Source organism: Oratosquilla oratoria, chromosome 35 (assembly GCF_046742065.1).
Source record: "Oratosquilla oratoria isolate Oo_2021 chromosome 35, ASM4674206v1, whole genome shotgun sequence".
Taxonomy (NCBI): Eukaryota; Metazoa; Arthropoda; class Malacostraca; order Stomatopoda; family Squillidae; genus Oratosquilla; species Oratosquilla oratoria.
The window spans coordinates 24,401,595-24,413,846 of record NC_134811.1 but is presented as its reverse complement, the minus strand read 5'-3'; the positions used below and the strand labels follow the sequence as shown (position 1 = coordinate 24,413,846).

Below are 12,252 nucleotides of genomic sequence, written 5' to 3'. Positions count from 1 at the left end.
CCATACATTGATTTGCAATGGTAAGATCATAGTGATTTATCATTTAGGATATCTGAAGGCAATTGAGGAATATGCTTCCAATGACCATGGAAATCGTGTAGGAAGATACACATATTTCAAATAAAATGTGTGTGTGTGTGTGTGTGTGTGTGCGCGCGCGCGTGTTAATCTTTTCGCTTATTTGCCATTTTACATATCCATTGATCTTCGATGGTAAAATCATAGTAATTGATCAGTTAGGACTCCGGAAGGCAGTTGAGGAATATGCTTCTAATGACCATGGAGATCGTACAAAAAGATGCACAGATATCGAATTAAATCTTATTATGTAAAATTTGAGTTATTTAAGAGAATGGTATTAATGCTAAAAACGAGTACTAGATTCTCTAGTCGTTAGAAAGACGAAAAGTTAAGGAAAGAAATGAATATAAATTGTTGCTGTGGTGTAACTTTTTATGGAGAATAATGAGCAAATCAAAATAAATAGTATTACCGTCTTTATCAGTTTAAAAATGACATCTTCAGTGAAATGAAGCTGACATAATCTTAGATTTCCTCTGCCATCATTCCCTTAATATGTAAGGGAAAATAGATGCCACAAAATAAAAAACAAAGCAATCCTTATTTCCAGGGCGTCGAATGCAATGTTTGTACGTGCGTTAGCCCTGACGATAGCACGGATACGTTGGTATTCCTGTGAGGAGCAGCACTCCCTGAGACTACGGAGAGACCACTCACCCCACCAGTCCACCACCTCAGTTTCGAGTTGATAGCGAACGAGTGTACACGGAGCTTGTTGTCGTTTGTGTATATCTATTTGAATAGATATTTTAAATCAGCCAGAATGGGAGGCTGTTGCTTTGGGTTTTTAAAATGTATGGCAATTATTTGCAACTTTATCTGCATGGTGAGTACTGTTTATATAAGTTGTATGTAAAGAATATTTTCTCATGTTTTTGTTATTGGCTCTGGGCCCAGCTTGGGCCAGTTCAACCCGACCCGCGCAAGAGGGTATAGAAACAAGCTTCACGAACTTAAAAGATGTTGCGATGATTATTGTCTGTTGGCCATTGACGATACTGGCTTAGGGAGGGCGGTTATTGTTTATATTGGCCTTAGAAAAATAAAGTGTTGACAGCATCGTCAACGTCTGTGAAATCATTGGTGAGAAATACTACAAACCCGAGATGAATCTTTGGGCTGTGGGTGGGGTCGGTTGGCATGTGTGCTTGTGTACAAAACCTGGTTGGGCATGGCAGGCCTCGTCTGTAAGTTCCCGAGGGCAAATTTGGACGCAATTTGCCAAGAACAAGCCATAGTAACTGAAGACCACGTTTTCCCAGCGGTGGTGGTGGAGGTGGTGGTTGTGTTGTGAGGTTAGGGGGCCGCACCCTCTTTCTGCTAGTGGCTGCCAACTGTTGGAAGAGTTGGCACAAAATATCGATGTGGTACGCCCCAGCCGTACGTCTCAAACATGCTTCTTGCCGTACGATATCTGCTCCAATGTTAGAGGAAATTCACCATAGCATGGGACAGTGAAGACCTACGTAGTAGTTACGATCTATCGTGGATTACTTGCGTAAATTAGCTTTCAATGGGGGCACAAACCCAGTGGTGGATGTTAGCATAGTTCAGTCGTGTAGGGGAGCGAATGGGAGGGTTAGCTAGATTGTCTTATTTTTACTCCTGCCATATCCCCTACTATATTGTACCTGGTAATGGGCAACACCAATCCGATGCACTACCCACGCATGACCTTGTTGGTCGGCCCACGCGTCAATGGCTTTGTATATTCCTTATCAAACTGATTGATCCAAACGCACTTGCAAATTTCAGTAGATTCGGCCATGTTATGCGGGTCGCATAAATTATTCCGCCGGGTTTTTAAATGCCTTAATTACAGGCGTGTTTTTTTAACCTTTGTAATGAGCAACAGCATTAGCACAATAGGTTGTACATAAACAGGATCATTGCTCAAATGAAGGATGGCAAGTTTTCTCTCAAAATTAAATCGTGTGACGGCAGCCTGAAAGCACTAGTAAAGTAATAGTTCAGTGCAACCATTTGAACAGTGAGATGTTCTGGGCAGAAGGGCTGGCGGCACCCAGAATGAAAATAAACAAGGACGACATTCGCTAACAGGCCATTACGTAGCAAAATAACTTTATTTTTCGCGCAAAATCCTTCATAAAAAAATGGCGTCCGCATGTTATTATAGGATGTCAAATGAACAGGTTATGCCGGTAATATTTCGGCCAAACGAAATGTGGATGAATGTACAAGTATTGACACAGGCTGGATAATCATCATGCCTTTGCATGTAGTCATACCCAAAGTACTTGCGGGTTCTAGGCTGCGACAGTGCCAACGCACCAAGGGCAGTTCAAATGACATCATACCCACGTCTGGTGCCTTATCAGACAACCCACAGAGGAATGCCACATCACACCTAGTAGAATCCGCTCTGCTCTGTATTATGCAAATAGTAACCATTGTATTTTAATATAGTTACTGCAGTGGCGTTGCTGTTTGTGATGCATGTGGGTTGCTTCTGGCTTGACTTTGCCCAAGTAATAGCCTTTCGACCAAGAGGAACACGTGACAGAACTACTGACGAAGGCAGCTCCTGTCACCGTGCACGCCAGCAGTCATAGATAATAAGCTTTTGGTACAACGAGCTATTCGGGGACTTGTATACTAAGTTGTAGGTTGGTATTATATATAGTGCAATAGTATGACAAGCGCTCTGAACCAGAGATGGATAAAAGTTTTTTCATGGGTCATGTGATATAGTTCTTACCAAGAAATTGCTCACTTCTCATTGTCTAAGGCATAGATAAATAATATTGTGTCCTTACAATTCATGTGAGGTTATACTGAATTCTCTGACCCGTTATCTGCTCTCCGCAATAGCATCGGCTCGCGTCTTTATCAATTCGACTAATATTCCTGTAACCTATCCACCTGTTAAAACGCCCAAGTACTCTGTTGTTATGATCTGCGTAAGGTAAACAACTATGTCTATAATAATTACTGTCTGGTAGTATTTCAGTCAGACACGCATATGCAGATTTAGCTACCTCCTTCACTTTATTTCTGTCTTCATCTGCATAACTTGTGCCGTGTGTGTATATATATATATATATATATATATATATATATATATATATGTAGGGGAGGTAGCAACCAATTGAATTAACCAGGTGAGAGTTATTTGTGTTACATAGTGTCTTCCTATTCTAAGCTATTGCTGGACATCCCGTCAGTAAACAAAATAGAATATGACGTTTGTTATAAGTCACTGTACGCATAGCATCGCTCTGATGAAAACCAGAATGAGCTAATCACATAAGCACGTCCGATGAATTTTGCCTTCAACCAATAGATACTGTAATACAAATTATAAGTTGTTCAATGAAGCTTTTGGGTTCTCTTCGGTAAATAAAGATTAAGAAACACTAATACAGTACTTCAAAAACCGCCGTTAGATGCTGAAAAGTGTATACATATGCGAATACACAGAATAATTTGTATTTAAACGTGATATATATATTTTTCAGTACCTTAACGTAAACGAAGCAATGTTTTTTTCATCTACTCCATCTCAAGTAGATATTTTTCTAACACAAAAACAAATTAGGGATTAAATTTTCACTCATTTTGATAAAGAGGTCTTACCCTTATGACCTTTCTTGTTATCCTCCCATTACAAACACCTCTCCACGTTCACGTAAACAGCTGGGTGAAATCTTAAAGCATAAGCGTGAACAAGATATAAAATGTACATTATCAAGAAGCCCAGAATGTTGCTCTAAACCTTGTGCTTGTTAGTTTTATTTGCTGTTATTGTTTTCTTTTTCCAGCACCATCACCTCATGTCATCTTTTCATCTTCCTTTTCCTCTTTGTGCCACATTTCCCTGCTGTTGTAGTCTGCACACGTTCGCTCGCGTTACGTGTCCATAAAATCTTAATAGGACTGTTCATCTCTAAACTATAGAAACGTTCTCGAGACATTTTATAGTGACTTTCTTGGCCACTGTCTTCAGTCATTACTGCTGATCTTGCTGGTTTTACTTTTCTTTTTCTTTGGCAAGCTACCGTATAGTGGATTTTATTTTTCCCAACGATGTCGTCCATATTTTAATTTACACGACTATTCCATTGTATGTGTGTGGTTGAGGCAACATCAACTTAATTTTCTGGTTGTCCTGGAGACTTTAATCAACACACACACACCACATAAAGAAATATTTTCATATAGATGCATACATACTTGAAATGGCTTGGGAGATATAACCCAAGTTGGAACGGTACGTGAATTTAAATCTAAATACGATAAAATAGAAACCAATTATATAGATCAAGTTGAAATTACATGAATTTGAGGCTAGGTATGATAGATTAAAGAGGAGACAGTGCACAATGAAAGTTGCTCCTTTTCAGTGCACAACAAATGGAGTTGTAGGCAAGGTGCCGTTTTAGCCAACATCCTTTTTATTGCAGTTAAGTACACACAGGGTGCAACACAGGTTTGATAAAGGGGTCCTGTGTACTATTTCCAATTGCATTTACACGCACATACAGGTAGAGGGTAGTAAGGGCCGTGCATGGGTGTAGTTTATGAAGTTATGGTAAAAAAAAAATGGTTAAAAGGAGTGTACAAGATATTCCTGTATTTTTTCATCGGGTGCGCTTGGCTGTAAAGCTCAAAATTTTTACTTGTTTTGTTATACACCTTCGTAGTCTTACACATGTTAAAATTTTGTTTTTATCCAGATATTTTCTGTTTTAATAAATTGTTTAGAGCTTGTACTGATTGATGTAGACTCGGTCCATACTGACGACACTCCCTTGGTAGAAACTGCAGCAATCTTACTTTGTCTGATGGGACGTGTGTTTGCCGTAGATTGTGTACTGATGCATGTGGTGGTCTGACAACCTTAATGGAAGCACGATTAGGTTGCTGCAACCTGTGGCCGACGTAATCTTCCCACACGACGTGCTTTGCAAGTGGGGCGCCATGCTACACCGCAAACGCTGTTGGTCCTTTGATTGGAGAAAAATTAAATTGATGTGCGAACGAGCTTTGCTATATCATGGTAGTAGTTTTTTTTTTATATATAAAATCAAAGGAAATTTGCGAACGTTGTGTGTGCATGCTGTGTCAGAAAGTGAGTTAGGGGAGGAGGCATGAAGGGCATTGTTTCCGCCTAAGCCCGACGGTTTGTTTCAGCCTAAGGACGGTCATGGATTGGGTGGTCCATGTATACAATAACAATGACCTGGAAGCATTGAAGGATACGGTTTAGTTAACCGAACTGGAGAAGTTAGCCTGGTTAAATTTATGCCATATTTCGATTTTTTAAAGTTGTGCCCCTGCGTTATCTCTGCATGTATTTTTGATTAGGCTGTCGCCAGGTAATTTTATTAAGATGAAGGAAAACTGCTCCATCCTCGTTGTTTTACATTTATAGCTGTATAAATTTCCACTAAAAAGTCTTATTTTGGTCGCCAGGCGATCTTGTACAGCCGAGGGAAAACTACCCCTTCCTCACTGTTTTACAACTTAGGTAGTAGTATTGTTTGCCCTAAGACTACTTTATTCAGTTGTTGGACACTTCCCCTCCGTGCAGGGTGAAACATTGTTTGCTATGAAACCTACGCTTGCCAGGGTACTGGAAGGTAACTTGATCTTCATCCACCATTTTGCAAAACTTCTGTTGCCGGAAAACGTGTGCTTTAGGCTGCCGTTTTTTCTTGCAACTCTGTCGTGTGTGTGTGTGCGCGCGCGCGCGTTGAACTGTTTAGGCGGAATGGCAGAAGTCAGGAGTTTATCAAGTAATAGCACACTAAATATATTTCTTGGGCTTTATTGAATTAGTACATACTATTATGGAAGGTTATCCAACTAGTCTTTTGGGACATGCATCATGTACTATTTTAATTGACTCGGTATTGCTTATTTTGCATTCCATCTGGGGGTCTGTGGCAGTGTTAGTGAACGAGTAAGTAAAAATGTTTAACCTGTTGGATATGATAAGGTCCGGAAACAGAATTCTTAAAAGACGCTGAACACATTATGGCAACGAGAAAATTGATCAAAACAATCATCCTTGTCGCCTTACACACTAACCAGAATGAAGTAGTTTCTTGGTGGTATACATGATAAAGTACGCCAATGTGAACATCTTCTCCTGATAAGGGAAATCATGTCTTAAAGAGCCTTCCTAGATACAAATATGAAATTTGTGGCATTACTTAGATGAGTCCTGGAGTTGTATAGAATATGAGCATGGCGCATGAACACAATGTTTTTTTTATTTTTCTTATGAAAGAAAACCCCCGGCTGTGACACAGATCATAGGTTAGGGTACATTATTTCAAAATACTGGTTGTGCTGGAGACCGACGTGGTAGGCCCAGTAACAATAAAAAATTTGAATATGCGGATGATGATGCTTTTCATCATAGCTATCATAAATTCGTATGTCAGGTGAACTTCTTGTCACACTTTCGTTGAAAGAGGCGATTGTGCTGAGCGGTGGTACTGTAAGATCATTTCCATCCCGTCGATATACCTAAAAACAAACACCTCCATTTGGACTGGGCTCTGTGTCGACTGGGCCCAAGATAAACTTTTATTTCCTCCACATTTTCACATTGCCAGCCTACGTGAGACCGCCTGTTTTCCAGATCAGTTTCCCCGGTTCTTATATGTGTGTGCGTGCACTCCTAACCAGATCCACGTGCGTGGTAAATTTGTTAGATCCACCTTGCATGTAATTTGATTGGTTGATTTTTTATGCACGTCCTTGCAATTTGTACAGGTCACTTGTGAACTTGTCCTTGATTTATGGGTGTGTAATATGTGCATATCAACTCCATGTATTTTTTGCTCTCTGGATAATATTATGTATTATTATTATAATGGAGTGTAGCTTGGATTGCTTATGCATCTTAAGCGATACTATTTTATTCTTTTTAATCGTTGATAAAACTACGTCTATGGTATCTCATTAAAATCAAAGACGAAACTGAATGGTTAGATGAATTGTGGCCAGTTTTTTAGTCTCCTTTACATGAGAACTCCAGGTACTCGAGCGTTTTGTCAATGGACAACAAAGTTCGCGGTGTCACAAAAAACAATCGCTTCTTTACTATCGGAACTTGGATAATCAATCTTTTGTTTTCAAAATGCTGTGCATCGCATCCCAACTTCATCGAAAGGTTTCAAACCTTCCTCTCTTGCAACGGAAATAGAGTAGGTAAGAAGTTTTTGTTCAATAAATCTTGGCTCTGCCGATTATAAGGAACGTGACTCAAGAGTTCTTGACAAATGACTATCGCAAAAACGGGCCTTTGACAGCGTGCATAGTGGGGCGTCGGCTTTGTAAGCTTTGTCGCATTCCTTGACATCCCATTGGTAGCAAAGATTTAAGGTCAATTTGACCCATCGGTCCAGAAGTGGTGAAAGCTTTTTCTTATGCGCATATTTTATTTTGTATGTTTTTTCAAGGCCGAATGCTGTATTTAAGGATAGATTCCGAAATGAAGTTTTGGGATCCGTTGAATTGACAGGCAGCGCGGTGCTAGTGCAGGCACAATGCACGGATTTCAACGACTTATTAGCATTGTAGATTCATGCAGTAGAGTATGTTACAATTTTTTTTATCTCTGGTATGCAGTATTTGTGGCTTTGCTTCGGCGGACACCTGAAGATATTGCATTTTGGTAACATAACTAAGACAACCAATGAAATGCGTGCGGACACATGGCTCTGTTCCCAACAACTATTCTAGCGGTCCGAGTTCGATTCCCGCCCAGGGTTGAAATAATGTTGGCATCGTTGCACTGCAAGTCTGCACTCCAACTCTTGTGGTCAAAGATGTGTGTGTGTAGGGTCACAGCATCACCCTTAGATCGGGGACATATAAGCTCTGAACTCTCATTCGGGAAGGTAATAACTGTCGATCATGAGCCCAACGCGTGATCCAAGTCAATGGCGAATCACAAACACGCACACAGTTTCAACATGGATGTAGTTAGGTCATTCGTCCACTTCAAAAATTAATTTCCACAACGACGCATATCTGCACACCCTGTCCCAGTCCAGGTGGCCATTGAAAGAAAGAAAGACACACCTGGACAAACTCTGAGCCTGGTGAAACTATTTGACAAAACAGTCCCTATCGCCCACGTCTTCCGGGGAAAACAGATTTTCCCGAACTTGTGGTTTCCTCACTTGGGTGTCGACGTATCGCGATTCAAAGTTCATCGAATAGAATGGCCGCTCCCTCTCGCCTCACTCTTCCTTTCCCTCACCCTTACAGATGAGTGTATTTGTGATCGTTATTCTTCAATGAATCTGTTTTTGTTGTGCATGTTCAACGAGTAGAGATGAATTGATTAGAAGAATGCGACAATACTCTGGTCTGTGGTGTTATCACAAAGGATCCACACGTATTGACTGTTTAAGATTTATGTCTGAATGAAGTATCCATATTATATCTTTTTGGCCTCTGTATTAGGATTTTGCAACCTTTCCCGTTTCCATTTGAAAAGTTTCATTATTAAGCAGAAATGAAAGGCTGGGTATTGAGTGAAGAAGTGACCTTTCGAATGTGAATAACCAGGCAAGTCGGTACAGTACGTTGTTTCACAACAGCATGAAATGATGGCTGGCAAACTACGTTTTAGGCAGTTATACGCACGTACAATATGCAACCACATCATATCAAACACATAACCAACAGTTCCACACTGCTGTGTTCTTTTATCTACACTGTTGAACTTAATCACATTCACAGGCATTTACTGAAATACTTTTGATATGATAGTGATAGGGTAAAAAGAAAATGATTGGAAATTCCTAAAGGGAGATTTAGACAAGATTGATAACTAGACCATGTTGGAGGGTGAAACTAGTAACAAATAAAGATAATGAAACAAGAAGATTGTATAGCGGGAAATAGAACAAATTTATAAAACATGAAGGAAAGGGGTCTTGAAATGTTAAAATATGGATAATTTGTCACATGAAAGCTTGTTGATAGATTAATGGGAGACATGGAAGTTGTTGATTGAAATATGTGGCATTTCTCTACAGTATGTTGAATAAGATATAATGTATGCTCCAAATTGGAGTACAGTACACAGTAGTGATGTGGTCTCCACACAAAAATGAGATAAGAAAAATAAAATTAAACAAAGAATGAGAACAAGAGTGGCATGGGACCCCTGCCCTTGCTGATAAAATCAGAGGGAACACTCAGATAAATTGTGATTGCCCTAGCAGGAAGTGAAGAGAAAGAGGTGACATTATTGCGGTCTTTAGAACTATGTAAGGTATGGACAGGATTTACAGAAGATATTTGTGTTAGATGAAAGTATATTGGCAAGAATCTTAACACAGAAAGATTTTAGGTGTTCCACATTGATGTGACAATTTGGTTAAATAACTTAGTCCAGACAGACATGAGAAATGAATTTGTAACAAAATTTGTCACATAGAGATAGAGATGGTACCCCATGATCATAGCTACTATCCTGTATACAGTATTACGACTATGGTAGGTAAATACAAGTATTCGGTAAACATTGTTATTCTTCTGTCATGCATACATAGACTAGAGTAGTGGCTACTTGCTAGCAAAAGGTAGTAACCAAGTCTAATTGCACTCATCAGAAATGACAACTATGAACTAAAACTTTAACTCTGATCACACAGGAAATTCATGGCCCCCAGGTAAATGGCAGCAGCCGTCAGGTTGGCCCATAGTCACTCAAGGAAAAAAATATTTTTCTGTGGCGCTAATAGCTAGAGGGGGTTGATGATGTAGAGTGTATTATTTATGGTATAGTGTAAATGTACTGTGTGGTGCATGTGATAGGTTTTGTAGATGTCTAAATATGCTTCGCAGTAAAATGTCAGGTTTGGTCTTTCAGCCTTCATAGTCAGGGAAGATAATGACTTAATATATCCATGTTCAGGATTTATGTGAAAGTATTAAATAAGAACAGGTGGAAAAGGAAACTAAATCATAATGAGGCAAGCTACTTGTACAACTAAGTTTGTTCCACCAGTCCTTGATTTGGGTCAACACATGAAATTTTGAATACATAAAGATTGGTGTCAGTTCACAGGTTTTAGCAGCATTGAATCACTTAAACTTCAATACCCTAATATGGACATACTTGATGGAATTTTTATACATTATTCTCAAATCCCCATGAGGATTAGAGAACATTGAAAATAAACTAGTTATGTCCAGGAAAACTCAGTGGAATTTAAACACACCAACAGTTTAATCACTCCAGTGTGGGTTATTGACTATATGAGTTTTATGTGATCAATGTTTTAGGAATTTTACATCACTGTGGACCAGTCATGCAGCGTTCTCTTAGGAATGAAGAGTAATTTCCACTATATAAAAAAAAGAAGATAAATTCCAACTAGTATTATACCTCCACCCTTCTTAAGTTTATCCTGAACCATCTCTAAATCCACATCTTCAGTGGTATGTAGTGTATGAGGATAGAAACTATGTTTATTCCTGATAGAATTCCCCTATGCTACAGAGGAGGTGCCATGAATAGCACATGGCCAGAGGCATATGGTTGTGGCTGAAGCTGTCACCTTTGTCATGTGCTTGAATTGTTGCACCCATCAATACTTCCTTCTTATATCCTTTGTAGTTATATCTGTTTTAAACTTCTTTTTGATTATCAATTTATTTCCTCTAACGCAAAATGCATGCATTTTTTCAGTTTTAAAGTTGATACATGATTTCTTGTAACAAATTACAAATAAATATAACAAAAAATAAATGTATAGATAATAAATAACAAACAAGGGGACACAAAATATTTAGTTCATAAACTGGTTGGGTGTAAAATACTGGTAAAGAGACAAATGGATAAGTAGGAATTGAATACTTAAAAGGATTTGAACCATAAAATTTGGTGGTTATTTCATAAAATCATAACTGGTTAAGTTTTTTGTACTGCCATTGTGGGAAGTAACTTTCATTCAATGACTTCATGGTTTGCAGTTCCTCTGTATGCTTCTATATTGAACCTTTTTGTTACTTAATTGACCCTACAGAGATTAATTAAATTGCCTGGAAACAGCTGGATTAAAGGGGTGAGTACCACTGGGCTAATCAAGATGACCCTTTGGTAGTAGGACTAACAAGATGAATAGAATAGCCTGGTGGCAACCTAAGTTACACATAGTCTGTATAACAGAAGGATCACTGGTAAAGCATCTTGATAGTGTAACCTAGTAAAGCTTAGTGGTCCTTTTGTGATTTTGTGCTGGCTAATTCCAGACTATTTTATTCTGGTTAGACATAGTTCTGATGTCTTATTTGCATTCTGATAGGGAGAAGTGCTATACACCATATGATTCATCAAGATCGTTACAAAGCCACTAAAATCATTAACTGTCCACTTCAGTTTTTTCACATACCTGACTTATAATTTTTACCTATGTGTATTTCATCCACTGCTTTTCAGATATTTGCAATGTGTGAGAGTTGGTTACAAGTGAGGTTAACAACATTTGCATTTGAATATTATCAGCCACTGTGGGGTTGCAGTCAGTGACATTTGAGGCAAGCATTATTATTAATCCCTTTAGATTTTCCTATTAACTTGAGGTTATTGTACTTTTATGCCTATCTTTTCCATCTTTGTATATACGAATATATCTCTCTCTCCCTTCTTACCTCTCTCCCCTTGCCTCTACTCTCCCACCCTTCCCTCTCTCTTTCCTCCTTTCCCTCCCTCTTTCCTCCCTTCCCTCCCTCTTTCCTCCCCCATCCCATCACCTCCATTTGGAAGCACCGAATACCAGGGTGAATATCTGGCATTGTTGACTACACTATTTTTTTTACGTGACAGATAAACCCAACATTACCCAGAAAATAGGGGAGGATTTTTAGATAGTGAATCTTCAGAACAGATCGTTGTTGTGCGGAGCAGTTATTATTGTTATAGTTGCTATTATTTTTGTTGAAAACCCAAAACAAGATGGTGAAGTACAGGTAAATGGGAACGCTAGTTTTACGACGTATGTTAAACAAAATTGAGCGTACCCAAAAAATTGTACCCGAATCGTGTTAATTGTACCATCAAATTCCGGCTTCTGGCGTTAAACCCAGTAATGGCTCTTCTGGCGTGCAGCAGGAAAGGTCTGGGTCAGATTAGGGTCATCGCCGCGACGACAGAAGACCGATTAAACGTGTCTG

General features: G+C 39.1%; 1 protein-coding gene across 1 annotated transcript in view; it reads left to right on the top strand.

Moving 5' to 3' along the window:
- The first annotated feature begins 745 nt into the window (after positions 1–745).
- Positions 746–12,252, top strand: part of LOC143018585 (CD9 antigen-like) — a 118,641-nt gene continuing 107,134 nt past the window's right edge. Inside the window, exon 1 of the mRNA XM_076174078.1 lies at positions 746–907. Within this exon, the coding sequence (XP_076030193.1) occupies positions 845–907 (63 nt within the window). The 5' untranslated portion in view covers positions 746–844. The remainder of the gene's footprint in view (positions 908–12,252) is intronic.